The following is a 27,131-nucleotide window of genomic DNA, read 5'->3' on the forward strand; positions in this document are numbered from 1 at the left end:
GGTTTAGAACACAGACCTATCCCTGCGGCCGGGCCCAAGCTGATAACCATTGAAGATAATCAACCGGATTCCCTAACAAAGCCACTCTTAAGATTAAGTGAGGGCAGGCCGAGCGCAGACGCGGACAGAGACGGAATGACAGGCGCCGGACACAGCGGCTCGGGGAGGTTTGCGGGTGTGTACACAACAGCACCTGCGCACCAACGCGCAGGACAAAAAGATGACGAGCCTTGGTCACGGAGCTTGGCCCAGCAGGCGGTGCCAAAATATAGGCAACCAGGGCTGGCACCCAGACGCGATTTAAGGGATGCGGGCCAAGGACAACGCGCGCCAGAGCCCAACTTTGGCGCCCTATGAGACACAACTGCGCAGCCGCCATGAGGTAGGCGGACCGCCGGGCGCCCGAGCGGGAGTGTCGGCGTTTGTGCGCACGCGCCCTTGGACGCGCGGGGGCGCGCGACGACTGGGAACAAGAAGGAAGCGGAAGGGAAGGGGCGGGGTTTAACCCGTCTCGCGCATGCGCGCGCCGTGCAAACCATTTGGCGGGTTTTCGCTGGTTGCGCCGTGCTGTTCCAGTCCTGGAGGTGCTCCGCGGTAGCTTTCAGGGAGCAGGACGTTCTCTCCGGAAGTGCGAGTTAACGAGCTTTCTGCTTCCTTCCTTCCTTCGGGCGCTTGGGGGCTCCTCCCACATTATAAAGAAGTGTTTCTCCGTGGTTGAGGCCGGGGCCTTCCGACCGCCGGAGGGCTTGGGCCATTTGGTCCTCTGCCGCCTCGCTCTCTGAGAGGGTGCCAGGATCCGAGGAACCTCGTGCTGCCCCTCAGTCTCCACGCCGTGGGTTCCTGGAACTCAGGTCGGAGCTCGGTGGGCCGGGCCCCCGGCTTCCCTGCTGGGTCACCATGAGCGTGTCCGCCCAGCGCCTGGTGGAAGAGTTGCAGATCTTCGACGTAGAATGCGAGGCGGCTCTAACCGAGAAATGTGAGTCCCTCGGCCCCGCGCCGCCCCCAGCCGAGGTCCGCGCTCCCGCTCGGTGTTCCCAGTCGCCTAGAACCCCAAAGGGAACGCAGCCAAGTTTCTCCCCTCCCCTAGATCAGACCTCTTGGTGTTTGGGAGACGAAGAATTAAGCCCAGTCTTGCGATATGGGATGTAGGGACTTGACAGCGTTTGCAGTGTCCTGCTTGGATCCTAGCTCAAGAGTAAGAATATGAAGCACGACTTTAAACCCGCGCAGTTTCGGAGAGGTGGAATTGGGCCGGGCCAGGATCAGACTAGGCCCGGTGGCGCGAGTTGTGAAATTCTTTAAGCCTCCAAAACAGAATAAGAGACTGGGGGTTTTGGAATGTAACTTTTTATTCGTGGCTCCTCCCTTTCCAGCCTGGCTGTAAACTTCTGATCCATCACTTCTCATCAAAGCTGTTGGTGGTCTGTACAGATAGGAACCCTTGAGGTGGGTTCCCCAAATTGAATTTTAGCTCTGAGAAGCTGGGGAGCTTGTCAGCTGTTTACAGAAGCAGAAACAGACCAGGAGACCGCTAGTCTGTGAACCCCAGTCTCCTCTCCTCGAGTGTGGGTGCTCCCTTTTACTGGTCAGGCTCTGGGGCGGGAGATGTCAGTAGCAGTGTCTTGGGAGGTGTAGAGTTCTCAGTTTCAGAATAGTGATGAATGTGACCCTGCCCTAACCATTCGTCAACACTTAGAACTTCTTTTTTAATGTGTAAAACCGAAATGCAAACATGTTAACTTACCGTGAGATACCAAAATTCTCCAAGGTCTTATGCCCAGTGCATTCTTTTCCAAAATGCTGTTGCCTTCATCTCACAGAACTACTTTGGCAGTGGTGTTAGAATTCTAGGCTTTGAATTCATAATTACTAACCTCAGTGGGACTTTTAAGTTTGCCACCTTCTCCTTTAAGGTCCTTCTGTCCCACTCAAAGCTGATGAACTTCTTGTCTCACCAAAAAAGTAGAAACAAAACTTCCACCATTACTTCTTCACACCTCTACCTCTCATGCTGCCTTATTCCAATGAATAAATTCTCCCTATTCCTAGCAAAATCCAGACCCCCCACTTGAGTCCTAAATCCCATTCCTTCTCGAACCTTCTTACAAACATTGCTCCAATAATTCTAACCTCTTACATGTTTTCTATTTTTCTCGCTATAAGAGTTTTTTTCCTGATAGCACAGTAGTGTGGTTCTTGCTCCGCTTTTAAAATACTCTGTTGAGAGGCACCTGGGTGGCTCAGTGGGTTAAAGCCTCTGCCTTCAGCTCAGGTCATGATCTCAGGGTTCTGGGATCAAGCCCTGAATCGGGGTTCCTGCTCAGCAGGGAGCCTGCTACCACCCCCTCTCTGCCTGCCTCTCTGCCTACTTGTGATCTCTCTCTCTCTGTCAATAAATAAATAAAATATTTAAAAAATAAAAATAAAATACTCTGTTGAACCCATTCCCTCTTCCAGTTCTTTCCTCCCCAGTTACAGCAAACCTCTTCAAAAGGGTTGTCTATTGTCTGTATTTGCTGTCTTCAGATTTGTCCTCCTTAAGCCCATTTCAGTAATCTTTTTCATCCCCAGGGCTTCTCTGAAATTGCTTCTCTCAAGGTCACCAGTGACCTTAACCTAGCTAAACTCGGGGTGACTTTTCAGTTCCCATCCGGAATTAGCATTTGACACCGTTCGTCGTGTCTTTGAAACACGTTTGTCTCTTAGCTTCTCAGACACTACACCTACTTGTTCTCTTATCCTGCTTGTCACCGCTTCTCAGGCTCATCCTGGGACCCAGATGCACACACTTCCTTAGGGAATCTCATGTGGTCTCTTGGCTTTTCATCCCAAGAGTTGCTGATAATTCCCAGGTGCCTGTCTTAGCCTGGACCACTTGCTGAACTGCCAGCTCACCTGTCCAGCTGCTAGCTGGGTGTGTAATGGGCACCTCGAACTCCATGTATCTAAAAACCAAGCTCCTGTGTGTCTTCCCTTTCCTCATAGGACTTCCTCCTGCTCTCTTCCCCACCCTTCAAGGTGCTCAGCCTGAAAACCGCATCATCTTTGATTCTGTTTTTTCTTCACCATCAGGAAATCCCATTGGCTTTACCCTCACGATGCTTCCCGTGTGAAGTCCAACCACTTCTCCCCACGCATCACTGCCCCCACCTTGATCCAAGCCGCCGTCATTGCTCGCTTGCACTTTGCCACCGTTCTCTTAATTTGTTCCCCTGATGCTGCCCTTTCACCCTTTGCTCTCTGCTTAACATGGCATCCAGAGTGACCCTGTTCACGGGAAGCTGGGTCATGTTACCGCCCTGTCCGAACCCTCTGGTGATTTTCTAAGTTGCTCGGAGTACTAACCAGGGTAATTATAGTGGCCAACAATCTGCACCTCCTTGAACTCCTCGTCTGTCTCCTTCCTCACTGTGTTCTAACCATAGTGGCCATGCTGATCTCGCTTCTGCCTCAGGATCTTTGCTTGAGAGCACTTTCCCTAAATACGGCATGGCTCGCTTTCCACCTTCTCAGCGAAGCCTTCCCTAATTCCTGTATTGAAAATTACCAATCCCTGCTCCCAAACCCTTGATCCCTTCCCCAGCTTTCTTTTTCTTTTTAATCTTACTTATCTATTTATTTTTTTAAGATTTTATTTATTTGAGAGGGGGAGAGAGAGAGAGCAAGAGCAAGGGAGGGAGGGGCGCCTGGGTGGCTCAGTCAGTTAAGCGTCTGCCTTAGGCTTGGGTCATTATCCCAGGGTCCTGGGGTCAAACCCACATCGGGCTCCCTGCTCAGTGGGGACTCTGCTTCTCCCTCTGACCCTTCCCCCTCTCGTGCTCTCTCTCTCTCACAATCTCTCTCCCTCAAATAAATAAATAAAATCTTAGAAAAGAGAGAGTGCACAGGAGGAGGGAGAATTAGACTCCCCACTGAGCAAGGAGCCTGACCTGGGGTTCTGTCCCAGGACACTGGGATCATGACCTGAGCTGAAGGCAGCCACTTGCCGGACCGAGCCACCCGGATACCTCCAGCTTTCTTTTTCTACACAGCACATTGAACCATCTAACATAGCACAGATTTTACTTTCTTGTTTTCTGTCTCCAAGACTAAACTTTGTGGAGATAAGGATTCTGCTCTGTTGTTCACTCCTCTATTCTCGTGCTTGGAACCGGGCCTGGCACCATTGGGTGCTGAGGAAACACTGACTGAAGAAATCAAAGACTGTTTTCACCTTTCCCGGGGGGAAGCTGCAAGAAACGAACTGTGGTCTCACCTGCCCACTTTCCCTTCCCACAGTGGTGGAGCTGTGCCTCCTGTACGGACAGGATGAGGAGGGCATGGTAGCCGAGCTGATAGCCTTCTGCACCAGAACAGGGAAAGTTGGCCTTACCCCAGAGATCCTGAACTCTTTTGAGCATGAGGTAAGAACAAAATGTAAGGAAACTAATAATGAAATTCTCCATTCCTCCTCTTTGGGGGGAGGTGGTGTGAGACGAGTGTGGGCTTCAGAAACACAGCTGAACTCTGGTCCCAGTGTGCACGGGGGCAGCCAACATAACGTCTGTCCCTGAGTGTCCGTTTCCTCTTCTGTTACTGGTTCCAATAACCCGTATTTTTTTTTTTTTATGGTTATTGTAAGAATTAGACGAGAGTGGGTCAGAATCACCTAAAACGGTATGTTGGGTGGTATGTAGGCCTTACGCAAATCGTTGGTGGTGGTGTTAGCTTTGAGCAGTTGCAAACAGTCCCAGGAGAACGCTTTGCTAGCCTGCCGTGCATTGTCTTGACTTAACTCTTACTTGGAGGAATTTTATATATTAGATTGTATTTTGAATGCCTATTATTACCTCACAGCTGTGGAGCACACCTCCTCTGTTACTTGACTATGGAATAATACATTCATTATCTTTTATTCCTCAGTGTCTGAGCAAAAAATCGTCCAGAGCTCCCAGGGATGGTGGGCACGCTGGAGCCAGAGACATTGTTTCCATCCAAGAGCTGTATCCTTTCCTGCTGCTGGTCTTTATAGAAAGCCGGGTGCTGTATCTTGTAATTTGCGTAATTTAAAAACAAATAATAATAAGAGTACCTACTAATCGGCTTTCTTGTTTAATCGACCCTTGCCTTCGATTTTGGGTGGAAATCTGTTTTTCCTGAGCACTGTTTGTAGAATCGAAGTGGAGGAAGAAGAAGAGAGCCTCTTGGACTCCTACACCACACCCTCTAAGGTCAGTCTATGTTGGAGGTCGCTTCCCACGAGTAGCCTTTTTTTCTTTATTCTAAAAACAGTGAAGTTCTGAGGGAGAAAAGGAGCCACCCATACAGTTCCTGCTGCGTTGCCACTTACACGTCTTCCTTTCCCGTCACAGGCATAGCCGTGTTTACGTAATGGCAGTCCTTGGAACCATAGAGCTATCCTGCCTTTTTTCAACTAGCATAAGCATCATAAAATGTTCATAAATACGGTTTCTCCATTATTACTCTTCGTAAAAGTTGCAGAGCGTTGTATCTGGTGGAGGTGCTGTAACTGAATGATTCAATTCCAGTGTTGGATCCCAGCGTGAGGGGTAGGCTAGGGTAGTGGAATATGGAATAGTATTGGCGTCAAAGCCTGTGTCAGAAGACCTAGGGGACCTTGAGTGAGTTGTTTTATCCCTCCGAGCTGCAGCTTCCTTATCTCTAAGATACCGATGCTTCCGTTCATTTACCAAGCGGCTGCTGTGTGCCAGGCTCTGTACCAGACGCCGGGAGAACAGTGGTGGGGAGAACAGGCACAGCTGGGCTCTGCCCTCAAGAAGCTCAAAATAAATTTGTAGAAATCCATAAACATGGAAGAAGCCTTAATTTTTCAAAGTCAAGTTGCATCGTGAGGAAGAAGGCAAGTAGGTTAGGTGTGCCTGTGGAGAGCAAGAAAGCCGAAGTCCTGCCCTGTGAGGTTGCTGACACAAGACAGGCACACGTAACCTATTACTTGGACACGCTGCAATTTTCCTTAGCTTAAAACTGAAGAGATAATACGGTCAGTGCTTGATTTTCCCCATAGAGATGGTCCTGTCTTAGAACCCATGTCTTTTTTTTTTTTTTTTTTTGACAGAGAGTGAGATCACAAGTAGGCAGAGAGACAGGCAGAAAGAGTGGGGGAAGCAGGCTCCCTGCTGAGCAGAGAGCCCGATGTGGGGCTCGATCCCAGGACCCTGGGATCATGACCTGAGCTGAATGCAGAGGCCTTAACCCACTGAGCCACCCAGGCGCCCCTAGAACCCTTACTAAAAAGCGCTTTCATTCTTGGGTTTGTTCAGGCCAGGAACCTTGGAGACCTCCCTGAGTCTTCCGTCTCTCTCACGCCCCCCTCCCAGCTCATTCACCAGCCCTTTCCCCTTGTGCACCAGGACCTGTTGCCACCAGGTCCTTGGCACTGTCCTCTCCTGGATGAGCAGGACAGTTCCCTGTCCTGGCTGCTTTCTGCTGTGTCCACCTCTGAGCCGTTCACACAGCAGCCACCGTGTGCCATGCTTCTTTCAAACTCAAGTCGGGCCAGGTTTTGCTGCTCACCGCCCTCCGCCGGCTCCCCCGTCTTCCCCGACAACATTCAGAAGGTGTGTGAGGGTCTGTCTGAGTTCGCCCCACTCCCTGTCCACTTCCCTCTCCTCCTCGTTCTGGCGGTCTCTCTGCTCTTCAAACACACCAGACATGTGTCCGCCTCATCTGTCCCCTGTCTAAGGGAACAAACCCACCGCCAAGAGCAAGCCCCTCCTCTTTCCTGCCTTTGTTTCCTTCTCTTGCTTTACTTTTCTCCGTGGCACTTACTAACATGAGGCAGGTTGTGTATTTACTGCTCTGTTTCAGTCTGCCTCCCTGTGTTAGAACAGAAGCTCCCTGAGGGCAGAAACGTGGCTGTGTTTGCTGCTGTTTTCCCAGAGCCTGGCGTGTTAATCGTTGTTGAAGGACAGACCTTCTGAGTAAGGACGGTTGCTTGGCTCCCTAAGGAGCACCAGCCGGGATTGCGGACCCTGGTGGGGCTGCTTCATGTGACAGCCTTACAGCTCCAGCATGTGTGATCTATCTGTATGTCCAGAGCTGAGCGTGCTCTTGGGGACTGACTCGTGGTCACCCAGCGCTCGGTGGACTGACGTGTAGGTCAGATGCAAATTTACTTGGTTTCCCAGGGGTGTATATGCCCTTCCAGGGACAGAAATGCCGTTCTAGGGGTGCCCATTCCTGCCACAGACGCTGAGTTAGGAGTCACAGCCGGTGACCACGGAATCAGAGTTAAGTGGGTTGGACTGAAATGAGCAAACAAGATGAAAGACATGTGGAAAGCCCAGAGGAGATGCCACGTGGGTCTGGCCCAGAGGAATGTGAAATACCTAGAATCGTACCTGTCCCAGGGAAACTGCTCAGCCATCGTTAGGCCATACATCAGTGGCCTCCTCACTGCATAGTCATGGGGCCAAACATTGGCCTTTCCCCTCACAAACAGTGCACAGCGAGCTTGCCAGACCCTTGTTGGGTCTCCGAGGCAGGCATGCCCGTGGTATAGAGTCGAGTGTCCCAGTGGCCTTCTCCGATCATCATTAAATGTTTGACTTGTGCATTTAACAACTATTCTGCCTCTGCACTCGCCATAAATCCCCTGGTGATCGTTCGGCTTTCCACATGTCCTGCCCGATCGGAGGGAATGGGTTAGCCTGCGGATGTGAAGTTCCCGTGCCACCAGCATCGGCTTTCTAGTAGATGAATAAATTGGCAACCTGGGCTATAATTTGGGTTTCTGTGTGGTATGAGAATGTGCTTGCCCCAGGATATGAGAATATGGTCTCCGTCCCGGCATTTCTCCCTGCAGATGCCTAGATGTGCAGCATTAAAAGCAAATCTCTTGAGTGTGGTTAGAGTGAGCATGTCCCTGAGAAGTCCGACTGGAGTTGGTCTGTTGACGCCATCGGGTTTGGCTGCAAGCGCTGAGGACAAAGGCCATGAAACTGCCCTGTCTCCCATCCTCTTGCCATGTCCTGGGAGACGGACTGTCCTTCTCTTGAAATACCCCCTCCCAACCTTGGACCTAGAGTTCCACAGCCCCTGTGGATTACAGGAGTCATTTAGGATATTAGTTTGAGGGGCGCCTGGGTGGCTCAGTGGGTTAAAGCCTCTGCCTCCAGCTCAGGTCATGATACCAGGGTCCTGGGATCGAGTCCTGCATCGGGATCTTTGCTCAGCAGGGAGCCGCTTCTCTGTCTCTCTCTGCCTGCCTCTCTGCCTACTTGTGATCTCCGTCTATCAAATAAATAAATAAAATCTTTAAAAAAAAAAAAGATACTAGTTTGAGGAAATACACCAAAACCATAAAATCTTACCCATCCTTTGGCCCAGTAATTGTCCCTAGTCAGAATCTCTCCTAAGGAAGTAATCTGAATTATGGGGGAAGCCATCTGTGTGAAGATGGGCATCAGCATTATTTAGGATCAGCCAAAGGTACAAGCACCCATTCACCCGGCAGTAGAGAAGTATTCACGTCAACCCTTGTGTGTATCAGTTTAATCACAGCTACTAAAAAAGGACAAAGTTGGCGGGAAAATGTTCATAGTTAATATAGTGTGGAAAAAATCAGTATAGGTAATATTCAAATAAAGGTTTATATTTAAACTAAGATTGTAAATATTAGAATTCATATTTTTTTAAATTGGAAAAATACGAAAGTAGCAGAGAGGAGTATTAAAAATTGGTTATTGTACAAGAGCGGTAGCATCAGGGTCTTTTTAAAACCTAATTTCTGTCCCAGCTACTTGATAATGGCCTTGAGTCTGTTCTCCAGTGTTTGACCCCAGTCGTCGCCAGCAGGCGGCTGTGGTGACGTGACTTTGGTGCGCAGCCAGGAGGAGCCCAAGGGCAGGGAATCCTCTGCAGAGCAGCCGGCCTCCTGGTTGTGGTCCTGGCGAAGAGTTTATCCCTGCTCTGACCCAGTCAACTGTCCTAGACTCCGGGAAGCAGCAGACCTCGGAGCCGCGGGTCTCATCCTCCATCCTGGGTTTATTTTGGATTCCTGTGGATGAGCAAAAGCCCAAGAACAGAAGTGACCATCAGTGAGGCGTTTGCTAAACACTCAGACTACGAGCTCAACCATACTATCTTCCCGGAGTCATTTCCCTTCTCTAATTGTGAAAACGTGCAGGAGATTTTGCCAAAATGAGTAGTAATGTGGTCCCACCCCTTGTCAGGAGAATGTGTCTGCAGATTAAAATTTCTAGCTGTTCCAGAGCAAAGGGGCGGGGAAAGAAAGTGACCACATGAACAGTTTGACAGGACAGATTGCCGGCCTGGCAGTCCTTTCTGGGAAATGTTGATCCATTTTCATAATTGCCTTCAAAGTGGGGACAGGATTCCGATGGATTTGGTGATGGCTGCTGAAGATTTCTATGTGGGATTTTGCTTGGAGATGGGGCCTTAAGAAGGGAACCAGCCCAGCCCTACCTTGTGCCCTTCACTTGGGCACCGACCGTGCTTTTCTTCCAAAGTGGCCTTACCCTCAGGTAGCAACTTGGGTCTTTGGTGACTGGGATCTCGTTTTCTGTTTTGTTCCTAGGGTTCTCAGAAGCGAGCTATCACCACCCCAGAAACCCCCCTAACAAAAAGGACTGTGTCTACTCGGAGCCCCCATCAACTCCTTTCGCCGTCAAGTTTCTCTCCGAGGTACGGATCAGGATGAATCCAGCTGCCCGACAGCGGGCCGGCTCTCCCCTTTCTGGGGTTGTCGGGGGACTGACCCTCCAGAGTGAGGGAGTCCGTGCAGGTGAACATGTGGCTCTGTGGTGTCTGGCTCGAGGGCTTACTGCTGTCTGCCCTCCCTGCCTTCCCTTCCTGGGTGGAAAATTACTGTGTCTTCCAGTCGTTAAGGAAACTCACTTTCCACCCACTTTTCTGGGGCTCATTTCCCAGAACAGGAACAGATACCTTCTCCGGAAAACAACCTGTCTATTCAGAAGCCCGTGAGTCTTGGGAGTCCTGCCAGGGGAGACAGACAGGTTTCCATCTGCCTCTGTTAGTTCTGTTGTTGGGTCTCTTCTCCTTTTTCTTCTTCTTCTTCTTTTCTTCTATAGTATCAACTTTTTCTTTAAGATTTTATTTATTTGCGAGAGAGCACAAGCAGGGGGAGTGGCAGGGAGAGGGGGAAGCAGGCTCCCCGCTGAGCAGGGAATCCTCTGCAGAGCAGCCGGCCTCCTGGTTGTGGTCCGGGCGCTGTGGGGCTCCATCCCAGGACCCTGGGATCATGACCTGCCTGAGCCGAAGGCAGACGCTTAACTTACTGAGCCATCCGGGCGCCCCCACAGCGTCTATTTTTTGAAAAGAAAAGCACGTATCTGTGTTCATCTTGTTGGAAAACCTGCTTATTGTTCCTCTCTCAGGTTACAACTAGTTTCTGAGAGTTTGCATGTCACTGTGCGTCTACGCAGACTTAGTTGGCATTTTTATCCCTGCCGCCACCTCTGCACGTAAATCCACAAAGATCACATGTGATTTTTTTGAAATCCGTAAATGACATGTCTCCTGTTAGCGCATTGCATAGGCGATGGCCCTGCCGGGTGGAAGAGAGACTTGGTGCTGCCGCGTCAGGCCAAGGACCCGTCACGTTAACCGTTTAGGGAAATTCGAACTGCCTGTGCCGTGGTCCCCTTGTCGACAGAGCAGAGCTGAAGATTGTCCAGCTCCGCTGCTTGAGAAAGGAGGTGACAGCGGTCACTCCAGAAGAGCGGCCATGGGACTCGGAAGGACAGTTTCCCTAGCATGATCCACTGCTGCTTTTGGGAGTTCTCAAACGGGTTTGGGAAGTGAGCTTTCTAGACATACGAGGGCATCTTTGAAACTTGCTGGGTAGAGACAGTTCTCATCAGCCGAGCCAGCACGGTGACAGCAGCAGTCCCTTGAAGTGTCCTGGCACTAAGGGGCCAGCAGTGATGGCTGTCCCACGGGGCCGCTTGGGGAGGAGCTCAGAGAAGGCGGCCCTGCGCTGCCTTGGCATTTTTTAATGCACACTAATAAAGCTGACATCAGAAACTGGTTTTGTAATTTATGGAAGTAACCTGTAAATTATTCAGGTAGAGGCAGCGCAGGGCCTGAGCTCATTAACCGAGCTCCTCTCCCGTAGCCTCTGTGGGAAGCAGGAACCATGGCTCCAGTTTCGGTATTGCCCGTGAAACTGGTGCCTGCAGAGCTCGGGTCCTGAGGGGCAGACCGTCTGAAAGCGAGCTCGCTGCCAGCTGCGTTCCCAGCCAGGCAGTGGGAGGCCCGCATGGCCTTCCGGGGAGCTCAGTGACCTCCGTGTTCTTGTTTACCAGGCAGGCCGTGGAAATACGAGAGCTTGTCAGCTGGGCCTTGGAGAGTGGGAACGGTTGTCCACCAGCTGGCTGAACTCAGTACAGCCCCATCTGCACACACGGGGGAGCTGATTAAGTCCTTTGGCCTTCATTTCATTGTGGTGTCTACCTTGAGCTATGTTGTGCCGTATTAGACATGCAGAGCAACTTTGGGCTTATCCACAGCCGGGCTCTAGGGTATTCTAGTAAGTGCGGGGAAAAAAAAATCATAAGAGAGGCCCTTGAGTGGCTCAGTTGGTTGAGTGTCTGCCTTCAGCTCAGGTCATGATCTCAGGAACCTGGGATTGAGCCCTGCATCAGGCTCCCTGCTCAGCAGGGGGTCTGCCTCTGTCTCTGTCCCTCCCCTGCCTGTTCCCTCTCTTCCTCTCTCTCTCTAATAAAAAAAGTCTTTTAAAAAATTGTAAGAGAGAAAAGAAAGTGGTACTTCAAACTTGCTTTTTAATCAGTCCAGAGTTCGGTTTGGTTTTCCTTTGTTTAGCTGTAATCCAGGAGAAAACCTTTTGAAATATGTCTCTGTCTCTAAACTTACCCTCATTCCTGAAATTCCTTAAAGGTCTGGGTATATCCAACCCCATTAAGCTGATAAGATTTATAAAATGTGAGGAGAAATGTGACATTTCTCCGGTCGCCCTTTCCAAAAGGTTACCTCATTTTATTCACCTCATTCTTTAAATAGGAATTCAGTGATGCATATCTGTTTTGCTTCCAATCAGTGCTACTCCCTCCCAGAAATACAATTCGAGAAATAACCGAGGAGAAGTGGTTACCTCCTTTGGCTCAACACAGGGAGTGTCTTGGTCTGGAAGAGGAGGGGCTGGTAACCTCAGCCTGAAGGTCTTGGGGGGTCCAGAGTCACTCACCGGGAGCTACAAATCAATGTTCCAGAAGCTTCCAGATATTCGAGACGGTAATTGTTTATCTCTTTGCGATTCTGGAGAATATAAAACCACCTGGAAAGGCGTAGAGTAAGTAACACAGCTTTAGCTAGGCCGGTAGAACAAGTTCCAAGGTCGCCTTTGAATACAGAAGTTCGTAGATGTCCTCAGGATGCCCCTAGCAGTGGAGGGACAGGACATGACCCTCTCAGCAGTTCTCCCAAGTCACTCCGCTTCCCTAAAGAGAAAGCACATAATCATTTCCCAGTGACAACCATTTGAACTGTGTAGAAGCCAATGAAAATCAAAGACATTTGTGGTATCTTCCTTGTAAAGAATGGAAGATTCTCCAGGTTGGACTTGACTTGCCCAGACCTCACTGATGACCAGAAGGAAAGGAAGGCTGGGTTGTGGGCATCTGTGCTGACTCTCAGGGAGTGTGCCACGTGATCTGTGGCCAAATTTCAGCCAGCAGATACTGGGAGATTGGCTAGAGCTTTAGAAGGAAGTCCTGGGCACCTCCTACTTCTGTAAATTGACTGACTTCAGTATTTTACAATGCGCTGTATCTTCTCCCCTTACAAGTGAAACGTCCTAAACACAATACTTTTTTCCCTCTGGGCTTTCAGTTCTGACCTGTAAGATAGAGGAACTTGGCAGTGAACTCAAGGAACATTACAAGATTGAGGCTTTTGCTCCTGTTCTGGTCCCAGCTCAAGTAAGAATTGTTCTAATAGTCCTTCCTAAATAATACTGTAATTTTTTAAAAAGATTTTATTTATTTATTTGACAGAAAGAGATCACAAGCAGGCGGGGGGTGGCAGGGAGGTGAGCAGGCTCCCTGCTGAGCAGAGAGCCCAATGCGGGGCTCGGTCCCAGGACCCTGGGATCATGACCTGAGCCGAAGGCAGAGGCTCAACCCACTGAGCCACCCAGGCGCCCCCCTGAAACATTTTTTAACCTAAGGGGAAATGTGTTCTAGAGGATTCCTTAAGGCACTTCTGTCATTGTTTGCATTCAGAGAAGATTGACCACTTGGGGATGATACATAAAACCATGTCATAAAAGGAAGTTTGGGAGGAAGCAGTGGAGGGCAGGCAGCAATGCACGGTCTTGTGGGGAAAGATTGGACTTCTCAGTCTGCCCCCAGGAATGGGAACAAGACAAAGGAAGCCAGAGAGAGACATTTCAGCTCAATTTGAAGAAGAATTTCCTGTTAAGAGACAATACGGTGTGTGGTTAAGGATATGGCTCTGGAGCCACACTTCAAACCCAGACTTGACCCACACTTTGACCTTAACTAAATTACGTAACCTGTGGCTGATTTTTCTCTTTGTAAAGTGGATCCAGAAATAGTGTCCACTTCACCATCATTGCAAGGAATAAACAAGTTAATACACTTAAGCCTTTAGAACGTGCCTGGTATTCAGTAAGCTCAACAGATGTGAGCTGTTAATGTTTGAAACTATCCACAGATGCAGTGGGCTGCCGTGGGGCGCAGGAACCAAGTTTGTCTTCACTAGAGATGCCCAAACTTAGGTGACCGCTTAGAGGGCCTCAAGCAGTGGGTGGGTGGGCGGACCAGATGTCCTGAGAGTCACTGGTGATGCTTGTCAGTAGGGTGGCCCGGCCAAAAAAATCCTCCGCTGTCTATTCTGGTGACCCCAGATTTCGAGCTCCTGCCCCCAAGACTGTCACGCGTATGTTACATCTCCGGTAGGAGCCCATTACTCTGCTGGGCCAGATCGGCTGTGACACCAATGGGAAGCTGAACAGCAAGTCCGTGATCCTCGAGGGGGACAGGGAACATTCCTCGGGGGCTCAGATTCCAGTGGATTTATCTGAGCTCAAAGAATATTCTCTGTTTCCCGGACAGGTGAGATGGGACGCATGCGTGCTGTATACTCTGTAGTGTGTATGGGGGCGGAGGTAGGATGAACATTGCGTCCCGGGCTGCCTCACATTCTCATGAGGTGTGGCGGGAGCACTGGCCCGAGGGCAGGCACCAGTGTACAGATTCCAGATTTCCTCGAATGCTCTGACCTCAGCCCTGGGACCTGCTGCCGGGTTCAGCCTCCAGCTCCGCCCCAGCACGGCCTGTCATTGTGGCCAAGCTCCTTATCATCTCGAAGCTGAGTGCCTTCGTCTCTAACATGGAAATAATACTTCTTACCTCATAGAATTGTTACAAAAAAATTAGATCATCCGTATGGAACATAATTATTATTACTGGCACAATCCTCTTAATTTGTTTTCCAGAAAAATACCCCCAAGTTTCTAATTATAAAATGAGATAGGTGCACTTAGTACTTAATAGATTTTTTTTTAAGTGAAATACCCCCAACGTGGGGCTCAAACTCATGACCCCAAGACCAAGAGTCGCATGTCCTCCCCACTGACCTGGTCAGGCGCCCCAGTACCTTCATACTTTTTAATTTTATCAAAATAGTTTTATTGCCGATCTCTTGTTTATCTCCCATTCTACTTCTTCTTCTTCAGGTTGTAATTATGGAAGGAATCAACACGACTGGTAGAAAATTTATTGCCACCAAACTCTACGAGGTACGAGGGTGGCTGCCCCACCTTCCCTCCTCTGCTGCAGACACAGTATGGGCCGTTCTGTCCGTCCTGGCAACACGGGAGAACCTATTTATTTGCTTCTCAATCCTCTAGCTATAGAATGGGAAGCTACCTCCAGGCCTCCTGCAGACCATTTCTGCAAAGGGCCGTACGGTAAATATCTGAAGCATTACAGGTCCTACGGTCTCTGTCACAATGACGGCTTTGGTGGCTTAGAAGTGCCATAGAAGCCTGCAAACCAGTGAGTGTGGCTAGCTTCGTGAAAGCAGGCGGTAGCCGGATAGGCCCCAAAGCCCCTAGTTTGCCAACCCCTGCTCTAGGCAGTAGTCCTCCACGGATTTGCAAATAACTCGAGCAAAAGTGGCAGATTCCCTGCTCTTGGGTTTTGCCTAGAATACTGGGACTCCGGGCACCTGTGCTCTCCCACTTCTGCATGTTAACAGGGTTTAGCCGTGACCTCCCATTACCTGGGTTTCGTTGCCGCTCTGTGCCATATACGAAAACAGCGGGAACCGTCAGTTCTGTGAGCTTTGAGCTCCAGGGAGCAAGACTGAAGCCCTTTCTTCCTTCCGCACCTCAGCCCTCCCTCCCCACCTGCCCATGCCGCGGTTCCCCACCCACATTCAGGGCCCACCCCCTCCCTTTTTTTTTTTTTTGTTCGACCAGGAACTCAGTTCAGGTTTTCTCCTGTTTTTAAGGGTCTGCCACTTCCATTTTATCAGCCCACGGAAGAGGAAGGAGGTGCGTTTGGGTTCAAACGTTCTGCTGACCGCGAGGGTGGAGGGGGCGGATCCGGGTTCCTCAGGCCCCGAGAAAGCTGCAAACCAAGCCTGGCAGTACCTGGGGGAGGCTGGGAAGGACAGCGGGTGGGTGGCTTCCTGGGCCCTTCAGAAGGCCGGGGTCTGAGCCCAGCGAGCCTGACCACCTGGGTTCTGGCTACACGAGGCATGCCGTCTGTCTGGAAGTTACTTTGTAAAAGACCAAATAGGAATGGTTTTTTAAAAGGAATTTCTTTCAATGTGCTGTGGGATCCTGGTTGGGATCCTGGAAGAGAAAAGGGACATTATGGAAAACCTAGTGACCCCCAAATAGTCAGGAGTTAACAATAATAAGCCAGCGCGAATTCCTTCATTTTGTTTTGTTTTTTTTAGAGCTTTATTTATTTATTTGAGAGAGAGAGTGAAAGCATGCACGCAGTCCGTAGGGATTGGGCGGGAGGGGGCGGGAGGCATGCCTCACACAGCATGATCTCACCAGCATGACCTGAGCTGAAATCAAGAGTCAGATGCTTTTTTTTTTTTTTTTTAAGATTTTTATTTATATATTTGACAGAGATCACAAGTAGGCAGAGAGTCAGGTAGAGAGAGGGGGGAAAGCAGGCTCTCCGCTGAGCAGAGAGCCCGATGCAGGGCTCGATCCCAGGACCCTGTGATCATGACCCGAGCCGAAGGCAGAGGCTTAACCCACTGAGCTACCCAGGTGCCCCAAGAGTCAGATGCTTAACTGATCGAGCCACCCAAGTGCCCCTGGGTTCATTTTGACAGATGCACCCAGTCAGGCAAGGTGCCGGCGTTCGGGACATGGGGGGAGGGTATATATACAAAAACTTGGTATTATCTTTGCAACTTTCCTATTCTTCTAAAGTTATTCCAAAATTGAAAGTTTATTAAAAAGTTAGACAAATTTCTGGGGCATCTGGGTGGCTCAGTCATTTAAGTGTCTGCCTTCAGCTTGGGTCATGATCTTGGGCTCCCCGCTCAGCAGGAGTCTGCTTCTCCCACTCCAGCTGGCACTGCCACTTCCCCGCTGAGCTCATGCTCTCTTTCTCTTAAATAAAGAAATAAAATCTTTTTTTAAAAAAAGACAAATTTTATTTTTTAAAGGATTTTATTTACTTATTTGACAGACAGAGATCACAAGCAGGCAGAGAGGCAGGCAGAGAGAGAGCAGGAAGCAGGCTCCCCGCAGATGAGCAGAGAGCCCGATGCAGGGCTGGATACCAGGACCCTGGGATCATGACCTGAGTCGAAGGCAGAGGCTTTAACCCACTGAGCCACCCAGGTGCCCCCCCAAAAAAAGACAAATTTCTAAGGAGGCCTGGAGTTATTTGGTAACTAATCTGGATGGGAAAAGACAAAAAGAAATTCTAACAGACTACTTCAGAATCATTCAGAGCATTTTTGGAAGGAAAGCAGAAGACTGTTGAGGACTCTTAGTGAGACAGCCGACTCAAGGGTATTGTCAGCACCCCGTGCCCAGTAACGGGGCGTGATGAGGGCGTTCTTGGTGATGACCTAGAATCAGGAATGAAATTTCAGGGTTTATGACATTGCACATTGCATCAGAAGACCCATGTTTTTGGCAACGAACCAATGAACGTGGTGGTATTAGATCCACTATGCATGGCAAGATGAAACTGACGTGGCTGAGATGCCCGGATTCTGAGCCATGTGCCAGGGAAGCCTCTGGAAGCAGTGGAATTAGTTATGAACAAACAGTTTTAACCAAGGTACTGAGATACATACGCACTTGGAGACGCAGAATAAGACGTGGGCCCTGGTCTGCTGGCATTTGCTTTCCTCCAGGGTTTACATCTGTAGGCTCCTCAGAACCAGATTTAACTTTGTCCCCTGTCCTAGCACAGGGTGAAACAGACTCTTCTCCCTGAACCCTCAATCCCACTTCACGGCTTTCCCGCTCTGGTAGACAAGTAACGGCCTACTTCCTCGGACGGGGACTGTGTTTCTCTCTACGGCAGAAGGGACTTCACAGGTGTCCTTTACTTAAGAATCCTGAGATTATCCTGGATTGTCTGGGTGGGCCCAGTGTCATCACAAGGGTCTTTGTAAGGGGGAGGGCAGAACGATCCACATCAAAAGTAGGAAAGGTGGGCTGCTGGCTGGGAAGATGGAAAAGGGGTCCTGAGCCAAGAAATTCAGGTGGCTTCTAGAAGCTGGAAAAGGCAAGGAAACCTCTCGCCTGGAGCCTCCAGAAGGAATGCAGCCCTGCCAGAACCTTGATTGTGGGACTTCTGACCCCCAGAACCGTAATCATAAATACGTGTTTGATTTCAGCCACTAAGGTTGTGATAATTTGTCACAGCAGCCATAGGAAACTAACACAACTCCATGTTAAGTCTGAGATCTTTGGGTTTCGTTGGTGTAAGCTGCAGAAACCGGTTCAGACTAACCTAAGAAAAAGAGAATTTGTTAGGGGAAATCCAGCTACCTGTAGTGAGGACGGGGAGCTAGAAACACAGACTTTGGGGCAGCTCTAGGTGTCCAGCCAGCAGGAGTTCCCCAGCTCTCATCCAGTTACCTCTGGCCAGAATAGGTCAGCTCCGCCCTTTCTTCTCTCTTCGAATGATTCACCTCTTTTGAGATTCCAGAACCAGAGAGGAGAGTATGGAGGGCTCAGACTGATCACACACCTGCCTCTTGGCTAGGGGACATTACACCTAATTTACAGTCCCCCGGACTGCCTGGTGGAGGAGAGAGAGGGCTGGCTTTCCCAAAGGAAGGCCAGTGCTGTGGGGAAAGGGTCGTGCGAGACAAGTAGCCAAATGTCACACCTCTGTACCCCACACGGGAATCCCAGGCCGAACCTCACACCCAGCCCATCTTTCTCGACTCCTCACCGGACCACGTTCTCCAGCCACACTGGACCACAGATGTTCCCTCAGACTGCACACTCTGCAGGACCCTGTCCTGCCCTTGCTCCCGGAAAATTCTACTTATAAGCATAAGCAAAGTGAAATAAGCCAGTCACAAAAAGATAAACAGTGTATGGTTCCACTTACATGAGATGTTTAGAGTAGCCAGAATCCTGGAGACAGACAGTAGAATGGTGGGAGAGCGGGAGTTCGAGTTTAATGGAGATAAGAGTTTCGGTTTCACGAGATGAAAGAGTTCTGGGAATGAGTGGCGATGATGATTGCATAGCATTCTGCATTTATTTAATACCACTAAAATGTATACTTAAAAACGGTGATGATGGCAAATTTTATGTTATTTGTGTTTTATCATAATAAACAAATAGGGGAAAGGCATGAGCAAATCTCACCTTGATCAGGTCTTTCCTGATTGCCACTTCCTCCCATCGCTCACGTGTGCTGCTGGCAAGCTGCCTGTCACTCCCTAGTTATTCCCATACTTCCCTGTTTCTAGCAGCTGGCGGAGCATTCTTTGTGGATGGAGATGAGATCTTGGATTCCCAGAGTTGTACACATAGGGAGACTCAATTAATTGAGTCCTGTGGCACTTTTCCCTACTTGTCCTTTCTTCCACCATCCCATTATCTTCTAATCAATATCTTATGATCCTTTCTGTCTTAGATTTTGAGCAAAACATGGTCCTGGTGGCCTGTGGCCCATACACCACATCCGACAGCATCACGTATGACCCCCTGCTCGATCTGATTGCTGTCATCAACCGCGATCTGCCAGATGTCTGCATCCTGGTAGGACAGCCTCCTGGGACAGCTTTGCTGGGGGGAGGCACCAAGGGGAAACTGGGGAGGAGACCTTAGAAAAAGGCCCAGTGGCTCAGTCAGTCAAGTGTCTGATGCTTGGTTCCAGCTCAGGTCATAATCTCATGGTTGTGAGATCAAGTCCCCACTCGGGCTCTGCACTGAGCATGGAGCCTGCTTCCGATTCTCTCTCCCTCCCTCTCAGCTCCTCCTCTCTCTCTCTCTCTCAAATAAAGTCTTTTTTTTTTTTTTTTTTTTTTTTTTCAAGAAAGACCCCCTAGGGGCGCCTGGGTGGCTCAGTGCATTAAGTCTCTGCCTTCGGCTCAGGTCGTGATCAGGGTCCTGGGATCGTGCCCCACACAGCAGGGAGCCTGCTTCCTCCTCTCTCTGTCTGCCTGCTCTCTGTCTACTTGTGATCTCTGTCAAATAAATAAATATTTAAAAAAAAAAAAGGCCCCCTGTTGTAGGAGGCAGCACACCTGGTTAGGGGGCCCTGGCGGCCTCCCCGCATCCAGGGTCATGGCCTTTGCCTGTGATGTTGGCTGGGCACCCCACCCCCGTCTGCTGTCCGGAGGGACAGATGGGCCCTGGGCAGAGAACCACTAGGAGAGGGTGTGTGAAGGTGCTCCTGGACATGTGTGGTCCTGATACTTTGTTTCTCTTATCTGCAGCTTGGACCTTTCCTGGACACAAAGCACGAACAGGTTGAGGTAAATCGAGGCTGGAAGGGGACGTGCCAGATACTTCCCTCCCGTTGAGCCCTCACTCTTGTTTCCATATTTTGGAGTTTATGCAGCATTTGTCACAAACCTAAATTAATCCCTGTGGCTAATCAGAAAAGCCCTGTCGCAGGGCGTTTTTATAAAGATGCTGCATTGGAAGGCTTCGTGTCACCAGAACGCAAGGCCCGTTTGGAAGCTGGGGAAGGAAATACACGTCTGTGAGTCTGGGGTCCTGGTCTGGTGCTCGGGGGTGCCAAGGCCTGAACGTGCTCGCACAGACACAGGGGTCTGTGGCTCACTAAGCTGCTACCCTTGGCTCCAGGACCCCCGTCTTGCCGTCCTTTGATGCAGAAAACACAAAAGGCCCTTCCCGGGACATCTCTGTGGCCGAGAGTCGGTGCCTCCTGCCCTTTGTCTCAGGATGTCGCACCTTCCACAGGAGGGATTTCAGAACACTCTTGCTTCTGGTGTTTCAGCTTACATTCTAGAGGATGAACTCCTCCCCCACCTGCTTTCCTGCCCCCAGAGAGACTGCTCTTGAGGACAGAGACCACGAGCGTGTGTCGTTCATGGTCGTCTGTCCTTCAGCTCCTCGCTAGGCGGGTCAGTGAAGGCCGGCATCTGCCCTCTGAATCGTCTCCTTCCTTCTCTTGCAGAGCTGTCTGCTCACAAGTCCGTTTGAAGATATTTTCAAGCAGTGTCTGCGGACAATTATCGAAGGGACGCGCAGGTCAGAATTGAGACTGTTGGACAGAGCCTCATGCTGCCCGGTCCCCCGCGGCAGGAAGTAATGGTAGCTCCTGTCCCTTCATCCTTTTGAACTCCAGAGATCAGATCCTCCTCTTGACTCCCAAGTGCACAGACGCCGGGCTTAGAGGCATCTCTAAAACACAAAGATAAACACACTTAACAGGAAGAGGCTGCGCAGACTTTCGCTCTTCCCTTGCTTGCCCTTTGCTTCCTTCCTTTTCTCACTCCCTTTTGTGTAAACTCCTATTTCCTGGGAACCTTCCCAGCTGATTCTGAGAAGTGTTTGATGAGTTCCCCAACGAAATCCCCAGGGGCCCCAAGCATCTCGCTGCATGAGTGATTGTTTTGGGGTGAGTCCAAGTCCTTCCCCCCCCCCCCCAGAGTCCGAGCTGCCCCACGCTTCATGGGGCACTGCTGACAGCCGAGCAGGCCATGGGGGGCGAGGGGGATCTTAGATCCTCGCTGTAGACCAAGGGGCAGGAACTGAGGAGAGACATGCGATTCTAATTTGAGAGAAAAGGCACTATTCCAGGAAAAGTCCCAAACTACAAGTAGGAAGTTACTCGGGAAGCAGATGTCCTCACTTCCTGCCCTCTTCCTCCAGGGCCTGGGTTTGAAGGGATCTGGTACAGGTGATGGATCTTCTCCTCTAGGGATCTGCCTGCCTATGGCTGAGCTCAGAGAAAATAAACATTCCTGAGGCTAAGCTTTTAAAAACAAGTCTGTAACAAAGGTGGTTTTTAAAACAAGATGTATAATCTTCCGCCCCTTCGCTGTGAGAACTGACCCCAGAGTCCATTAGTCGTAATACTACCTTCTTGTATCGGCAGGAAGGCCGGTCTGGCAGGCCTCGGGGACTGAGGAGAAGCCCCCCCTAGCTTACCTGGGGCTCAGGGGACTGGGCCTGCATCTGGGTCTGCCCCTTCCTCACTCCCTCCCTCAAATAAAGTTAATACAAGAGCCTCCCCTCTTGCCGTTGGTCCTGACGCAGGCCAGACCTGGGGAGCACCTGGTGCTCCTCAGAGATACCCCTCCCCGCCCCAGCTGCCAGGAGCCGGGCTGGTGTCCTTGTTCAGTGGGGTCCCCCAGGGATGGTCAGGGACCGCGTAGCCGTGCCCCAGCGGGCCGGGTGCTCTCAGTGCGACATCGGGTCCTGTTTTTGGTTCCTCGCCCCGTGTGGTGGTGACAGCAGTGGAACAAACAAAGAACAGACCGGGCATTGTGACTGTGGGGCTAGCGCCCAGCGCTGCCAGGCACTTTCATCTGCAGCCAGCGTGCGCCCGGGGGCAGGGGGAGCTGCCCCGCCCTCCCCAAAACAGTATATAAGCGCTCCATGCTGGGGGAATTTATTTTTATCCCTGAGAGATCAGACGTACAGAGCTGATTTATCAGTAAAAGCCAGAGCTCGCGGAAGTGCCCCCTGCACGGAGAGCCGAGCTGCCGCCTAGCAGCAGCCCCGCAGAGGGAGCGGCTGTGGGGACCCTCCCACCGCCGCGCACGAGGTTGTGCAATGCTCAGCATAGTTGGAATTTTCTGTCTGATCCCTCCCCCTACAGCCACTTCACAACCCTGAGCAGGAGGGCCATTTCCTCCTTAACCATTCCTCTTCTAGCACCTTCCCTAAAGCAGCAACTCCACCCCTTTAAACGGGGCCAGCGGCATCTCCACCCTCTGTGTCCCTCGAAGACCGAGCCCTGGCCCTGGAGCTCAGCTAGTCCTGGGATGGTCAGCCCTGGCTTCGGGTGACTTGATCGTGTACTTCTCCATGTCACAAGGACAGTACCTGGTGGCCAAAGTGGTCTCAAGGTCCTGGTTTCTGTTGCACACGTCTCAGTTCATACTCTGAGCCGGTATGACGGTTGACAGATGTGCCAACAGTCACCAATACCTTTCTCCCATAGGACAGGCAGCTACGGAGCTGTACCTGTGTCTGGGAAGGCTGTAGAGTTTAAGCAAGAGAGGGAGCTGGCAGTGGTCACTGTTGGAGGGGTTTAAACATGCCCTCAAAGTGACACTTCGTGGCTGTGTGGTTTGTAGTAGGCCCCCTGCCAAGCACAGCTGAGGGAACCAAGGAAACGGGATTTTTTTTTTTTTCCTTTCCTCTTTTGTGTGGCTGAGGATCAATAGTTGGGTCCTAGAGTTGAAGGTTTTTCTTCGCTCACATGTTGAACCCTAGAGATCCCCCTTCTGCTTCCATCGAAGGAAATCTCTGTTTGCCATTGCTGTTAAGTAGTCCCGTCACTCTGGCTAGACAGTCTGCTGAGAGAAACTTGGAGCATCGCTTCCCTGTGCGAGAGGGAAGGGCCTTGGGGAAAGGCCACATGTGTTCTTCCCCATCCCTTGGGAGGTGGGTCTGTCCACTGTTGTAATTAGGACCCAGTGTTCTGGTAGGAGGCTGTGGTTTGACCCTCCATGTGTGAAGCAGTGTGGGGGTCTGGCCGGCATGGCTGGTCTCTCCCTGGGCAAGAGTCCCCGCGCCCCACTGGGTGAGGGAGACTCCCGCCTGTACGCCACGTGTGTGTGCACAGTGTGGAGTCAGGTTTGGTTTCCTATCTGGCTGCAAGGCCCTGAATCTTTGGTCAAAACCTTGTCTTTCTAGATCTTCTCTATCCCAATTTTGGCTCCTGCTTTCTTTCCCACCAAACGTGCCCTTGCCCCAGCAGCACACCACACAGAGCCGGGAGAAAGCGTGTCCTGGGTGACCCGAGCCTCACTGAGGTCGATGCGCAGGAGTGGGAACAAGGTGCCTTGTGCTCACAGTGTCCCGTGGGAAACGGCCTCTCTCCTGCTAGAGTTCAGCTCGGAAATTCCTCCCTGGACAGGGGCCCTTGTCCCGAGCGCGACGTTTGCCGTCTGTCGTCCAGCTGTTCTAACTCGACTGCACTCGCTTTTCTTCCTCTCCTGACGGTTTTCTGACAAAGCAGCTCTGGCTCCCGCCTCGTCTTTGTCCCGTCCGTGAGGGACGTGCACCGCGAGCCCGTGTACCCGCAGCCGCCCTTCAGCTACCCCGACCTGCTTCGAGACGACCGAAAGGTAGCAGCAGCCCCACTCCGGCCCCCGAGTGGAGGGTGGATGGGCCTTACTCTTGAGCATCTTTCTTTAACAGACAGATGTAGCTTGGTGCACAAATGCTCGTCTCGCCCCGTCTCGTTTCAGCGAGTGCAGTTGGTGTCTGAGCCCTGCAGCCTCGCCGTCAATGGGGTGATCCTTGGCCTGACGTCCACGGATCTGCTGTTCCACATGGGAGCCGAGGAGATCAGTAGGTGGGGAGCACTTCTGGTCCGGCAGGCGGGACGCTCGCTGGCTGTCTGGGGCCCGGGCCTTTCTTCCACCAAGAAAACCAAGGGGCTGCTTGGCAGAGCCTTGACTGGGAAGTCCTCAGAGTCACGCTTTGTGCCAGACCCTTAGGCCATTCACGTTTGTCTGTCCCCCGAGGGAGCGACGGGGTCTGTCTCTGCTCGCACTTCTCTGGGGTGTTGGAGACCCCGTGGAGCCATGGCCACGTGCCTTTGCACTCCGTTTCTCATCGTAGAAGTTCGTCTCCTTTTCTTCACCTCCCACTCTTGTGACCTAAGCAGGAGGGGGTGTCCCTCTCCTGCAAGTTAGCTGCAAAGCTGGTCCGCCGGTGTCGGTCTGCAGAAACTCAGAGCGAGCCTGCCTGCTGGCGGCCGTCTGGCGGTTCCGCCATCCCTGGAGGGCGTGTGAAGCCGTGCGTGTGTTAGGCGAGATGGGTGTGTGCTTGCTGGCTGGGGTCCGAGGTGCAAAGGTCACCCTGACTTCACGCTCACCGCACTCTGGTGCGCGTCTAACACATTCTCGCACACTGCGGTTTTAGCCAGCGGCTTGCGTGGTCTTGATCACCTGGGATGCCTGCTCTTTGCCTTTACAGCCCGGTGGTCTGCTCCCCTTCTCGGGGGGAACAGACCCAACTCTTTGTTGGGGGGGGTGTCTTTCGACTCCCCCAGAGGTACCCTCTCATCACTGCCTATGGGCCATGGAGCTTCTCCCCGGTTTATCGAGTCCTCAGGTCCTCCCCAAAGAGACACGGACGCTGAGAAGCGAGGCTCTGCATTCCATTTCTTGCTTCTCTTGCTTCCCCAGTACTTCTGGACCTTCGGACAGACTCAGCCGAATCCTCAAGCACATCCTGACCCAGAGGAGGTGAGCTCGCTCGTGGGGCTCTCTGACCAGGACAAGTGTCCTTTGGGGTCCGGTGCTTTGACAGATTTGATTGCGAGCACCCTCCTTGGGCCACTACCCGGGAACTCTCCCCCCGCCTCTGTGATAACAAGCCAGCCTTCTGTCCCCCAAACACAGGGAGGCGTGGAGAGACGATGTGGGAAGAGGGGCCCCCAGCCCAGCCACTGCTGACTGCTTCTCTCCGTCTCTGTAGCTACTACCCGCTCTACCCTCCCCAGGAAGACATGGCCATTGACTATGAGAATTTCTACACCTATGCACAGCTGCCCGTCACCCCGGACGTCTTCATTATCCCATCAGAGCTGAAATACTTTGTGAAGGTAGGTTTGAACTCTGCTTTTTCCCCAGAAACACCAGGACCCATCTGACTTTCCCTTTTAGACCGCTGGTCCCCACTCCTCATGCTGGGGACTGTGCTCCTTTCTTTGGGAGAGGTGATAAAAGGACTAGAAAATGAATCTTTTAATAAAATGTTTGAGTAAAAGCCGTCTCCCTGCTCCCAAGTACCCCCCCGGGTGTTCAGCTAGCCAACCCTGAGCCCCAGGGGCAGGTAGGAAGGCCCTCACACAGTGGTTGTCATGTGGGGCCATATCCGGGAGACCTGGGGATGTTTCACACGTGCACTTGCCTGCCCCACTCCCCGGAACTTGGATGTGACCTCCGGAAAGGTCTCGCCACAAGAACTTTGAAGAAGCCCTTGGGTCATTCTCATCTCTGCCACCTGAGGCTCCGGCTCCCACCCCGGGGGTGGGTCCCTCGGGATCCACCCAAGCCGTAGCTCTCTTGCCAGATCAGCTAATGGGACCTCAGGAGGTAAAAATGTGTTCCGCTGTTGGAAACAGTAACCAGGTCAGGTTTGTCTCCTAAGTTGGGAAGCTGATTGTTACCCTTTTTTATTCTGGTTCAGAGGCTCAAAAGGAACTCAGGGCTTTCCAGTAAGAAGTTAACAGATTGGACTTGAGATGTGTTCCGTTGCCTTCCACTCCTCTCTGGGGTTCCAGCTTTCTCACGTCTGCCCCTTTCCTTTCCCTAGGACGTCCTCGGCTGCGTCTGTGTGAATCCCGGGCGCCTCACCAAGGGGCAGGTGGGGGGCACCTTTGGCCGCCTCTTCCTCAGGAGGCAGCCGGCAGTGGGCGGGGAGGGGAGGCAGAGTCCGTGCGTGGCCGCCCAGGTGGTCAGGATCTGAGGCCTGAGCGCTTCCTCGTCCTCTGTCGTGTGGCACTCACGGATGTCTGAGAGCCCAGGAGCGGCCCTCCGCCGGGAGCCCAGCCACTGGAAGGTGGAGGACAGCGGACAGTCACCTAGCGCAAGGAGGCTGCGGGGTGTGGGCCAGGCGAAGCTGGACCCTGACCCTGACCTGGAGTCGAGCTGCTCTGGAAGAAAACTCTTGCTTCTTCGTGGACACACAGAGCCCAGGGCAAACTGGCTGTGGACGCAGCGTGCTCAGAAAAGGCCAGAAGGCTTGGTGATCTCTTGGCGGTAATCAGACACGGAAACAACTTTTGGAGAAATAAAAGTAAATTCCTAGGGTGACTCCTGAAGAGTTCTTTTTCTTTTTCCTTTTTCCTGGAACGAAGAACGTTGCCTCCTTAACCTGTGCCCAGTGAAGCCAACACATCTGTCACACTGGGTGTCCGTCCGGCTGTAGCCTTGACCCTCCCCAGGCGCCCCCGTGCCTCTGTGCTGGGGAGCAGGATGGGGGAGGGGGCTGAGGAGTGGGGGGGTTTGCAGAGCGAGGAGCTGGCGGCGCGCCTGGCCCTCCCCGCGTAGCCCTGTTCTGCGGGCGGTGGTCCCAGCCTGACCACTCCATCTGGAGGAGGCGGCCTCCCGCAGCCCTGCCAAAGCTGGATTCCCAGGCGCCGGCCCTGCCAAAGTTGCACAACGCATGGGGCTTGCCCAGAGCCTGGAGCTCTTGGCTGGGTGGGGCCCTCTAGGGTCCCCAAACACCCCGTGTGTCCTGGCATTTGGGGAAAAGCCGTCACTAGCTAAACGTGAGCTGAGTTTCTGCCCAAAGCCCGCGGGCTCTCCCGCCTCCTCTGCCAAAGCCAAGCGGGAGGAGCTCGACCGCTGGGCTGAGGGAAGTGTGCAAGGGTGCGGCGGGCGTGATGCCTGTGGCCTGAGTCAGAGACAGACAGGTGACCGAGCAGGGTCCCACCTTTGCCTCCTGCCCCAGACGGCGAGGGGGAGTC

General features: G+C 51.9%; 1 protein-coding gene across 2 annotated transcripts; it reads left to right on the plus strand.

The window, feature by feature from the left end:
- Positions 1-660: 660 nt before the first annotated feature.
- POLA2 (DNA polymerase alpha 2, accessory subunit) lies at positions 661-26,475 on the plus strand. Of its 2 annotated transcripts, XM_032879442.1 has the most exons (18): positions 661-976; positions 4,279-4,403; positions 4,903-4,982; positions 5,153-5,210; positions 9,560-9,666; positions 12,062-12,255; positions 12,853-12,941; positions 13,944-14,099; positions 14,723-14,785; positions 15,502-15,544; positions 19,137-19,261; positions 19,942-19,980; positions 20,649-20,722; positions 23,667-23,775; positions 23,899-24,005; positions 24,844-24,903; positions 25,136-25,262; positions 25,976-26,475. In XM_032879442.1, the coding sequence occupies exons 1-18, from the start codon at positions 898-900 to the stop codon at positions 26,126-26,128; spliced, it is 1,788 nt and encodes a 595-aa protein (XP_032735333.1). In that variant the 5' UTR covers positions 661-897; the 3' UTR covers positions 26,129-26,475. The 2 variants fall into 2 exon arrangements, with proteins under 2 accessions (XP_032735333.1, XP_032735334.1); XM_032879443.1 differs by lacking the exon at positions 13,944-14,099.
- The last annotated feature ends 656 nt before the right edge of the window (positions 26,476-27,131 follow it).

This window comes from Lontra canadensis, unplaced genomic scaffold (genome assembly GCF_010015895.1).
Source record: "Lontra canadensis isolate GAN:19392208 unplaced genomic scaffold, GSC_riverotter_1.0 scaffold66, whole genome shotgun sequence".
NCBI lineage: Eukaryota > Metazoa > Chordata > Mammalia > Carnivora > Mustelidae > Lontra > Lontra canadensis.

Excerpts from the sequence above, each read along its gene's own strand:
- POLA2 (XM_032879442.1), top strand. The coding sequence starts at position 898 with ATGAGCGTGTCCGCCCAGCGCCTGGTGGAAGAGTTGCAGATCTTCGAC. Across the intron at positions 12,942-13,943 it reads CTGTTCTGGTCCCAGCTCAA|GAGCCCATTACTCTGCTGGG; the intron begins GTAAGAATTGTT and ends CATCTCCGGTAG. Across the intron at positions 24,904-25,135 it reads CACATCCTGACCCAGAGGAG|CTACTACCCGCTCTACCCTC; the intron begins GTGAGCTCGCTC and ends CCGTCTCTGTAG.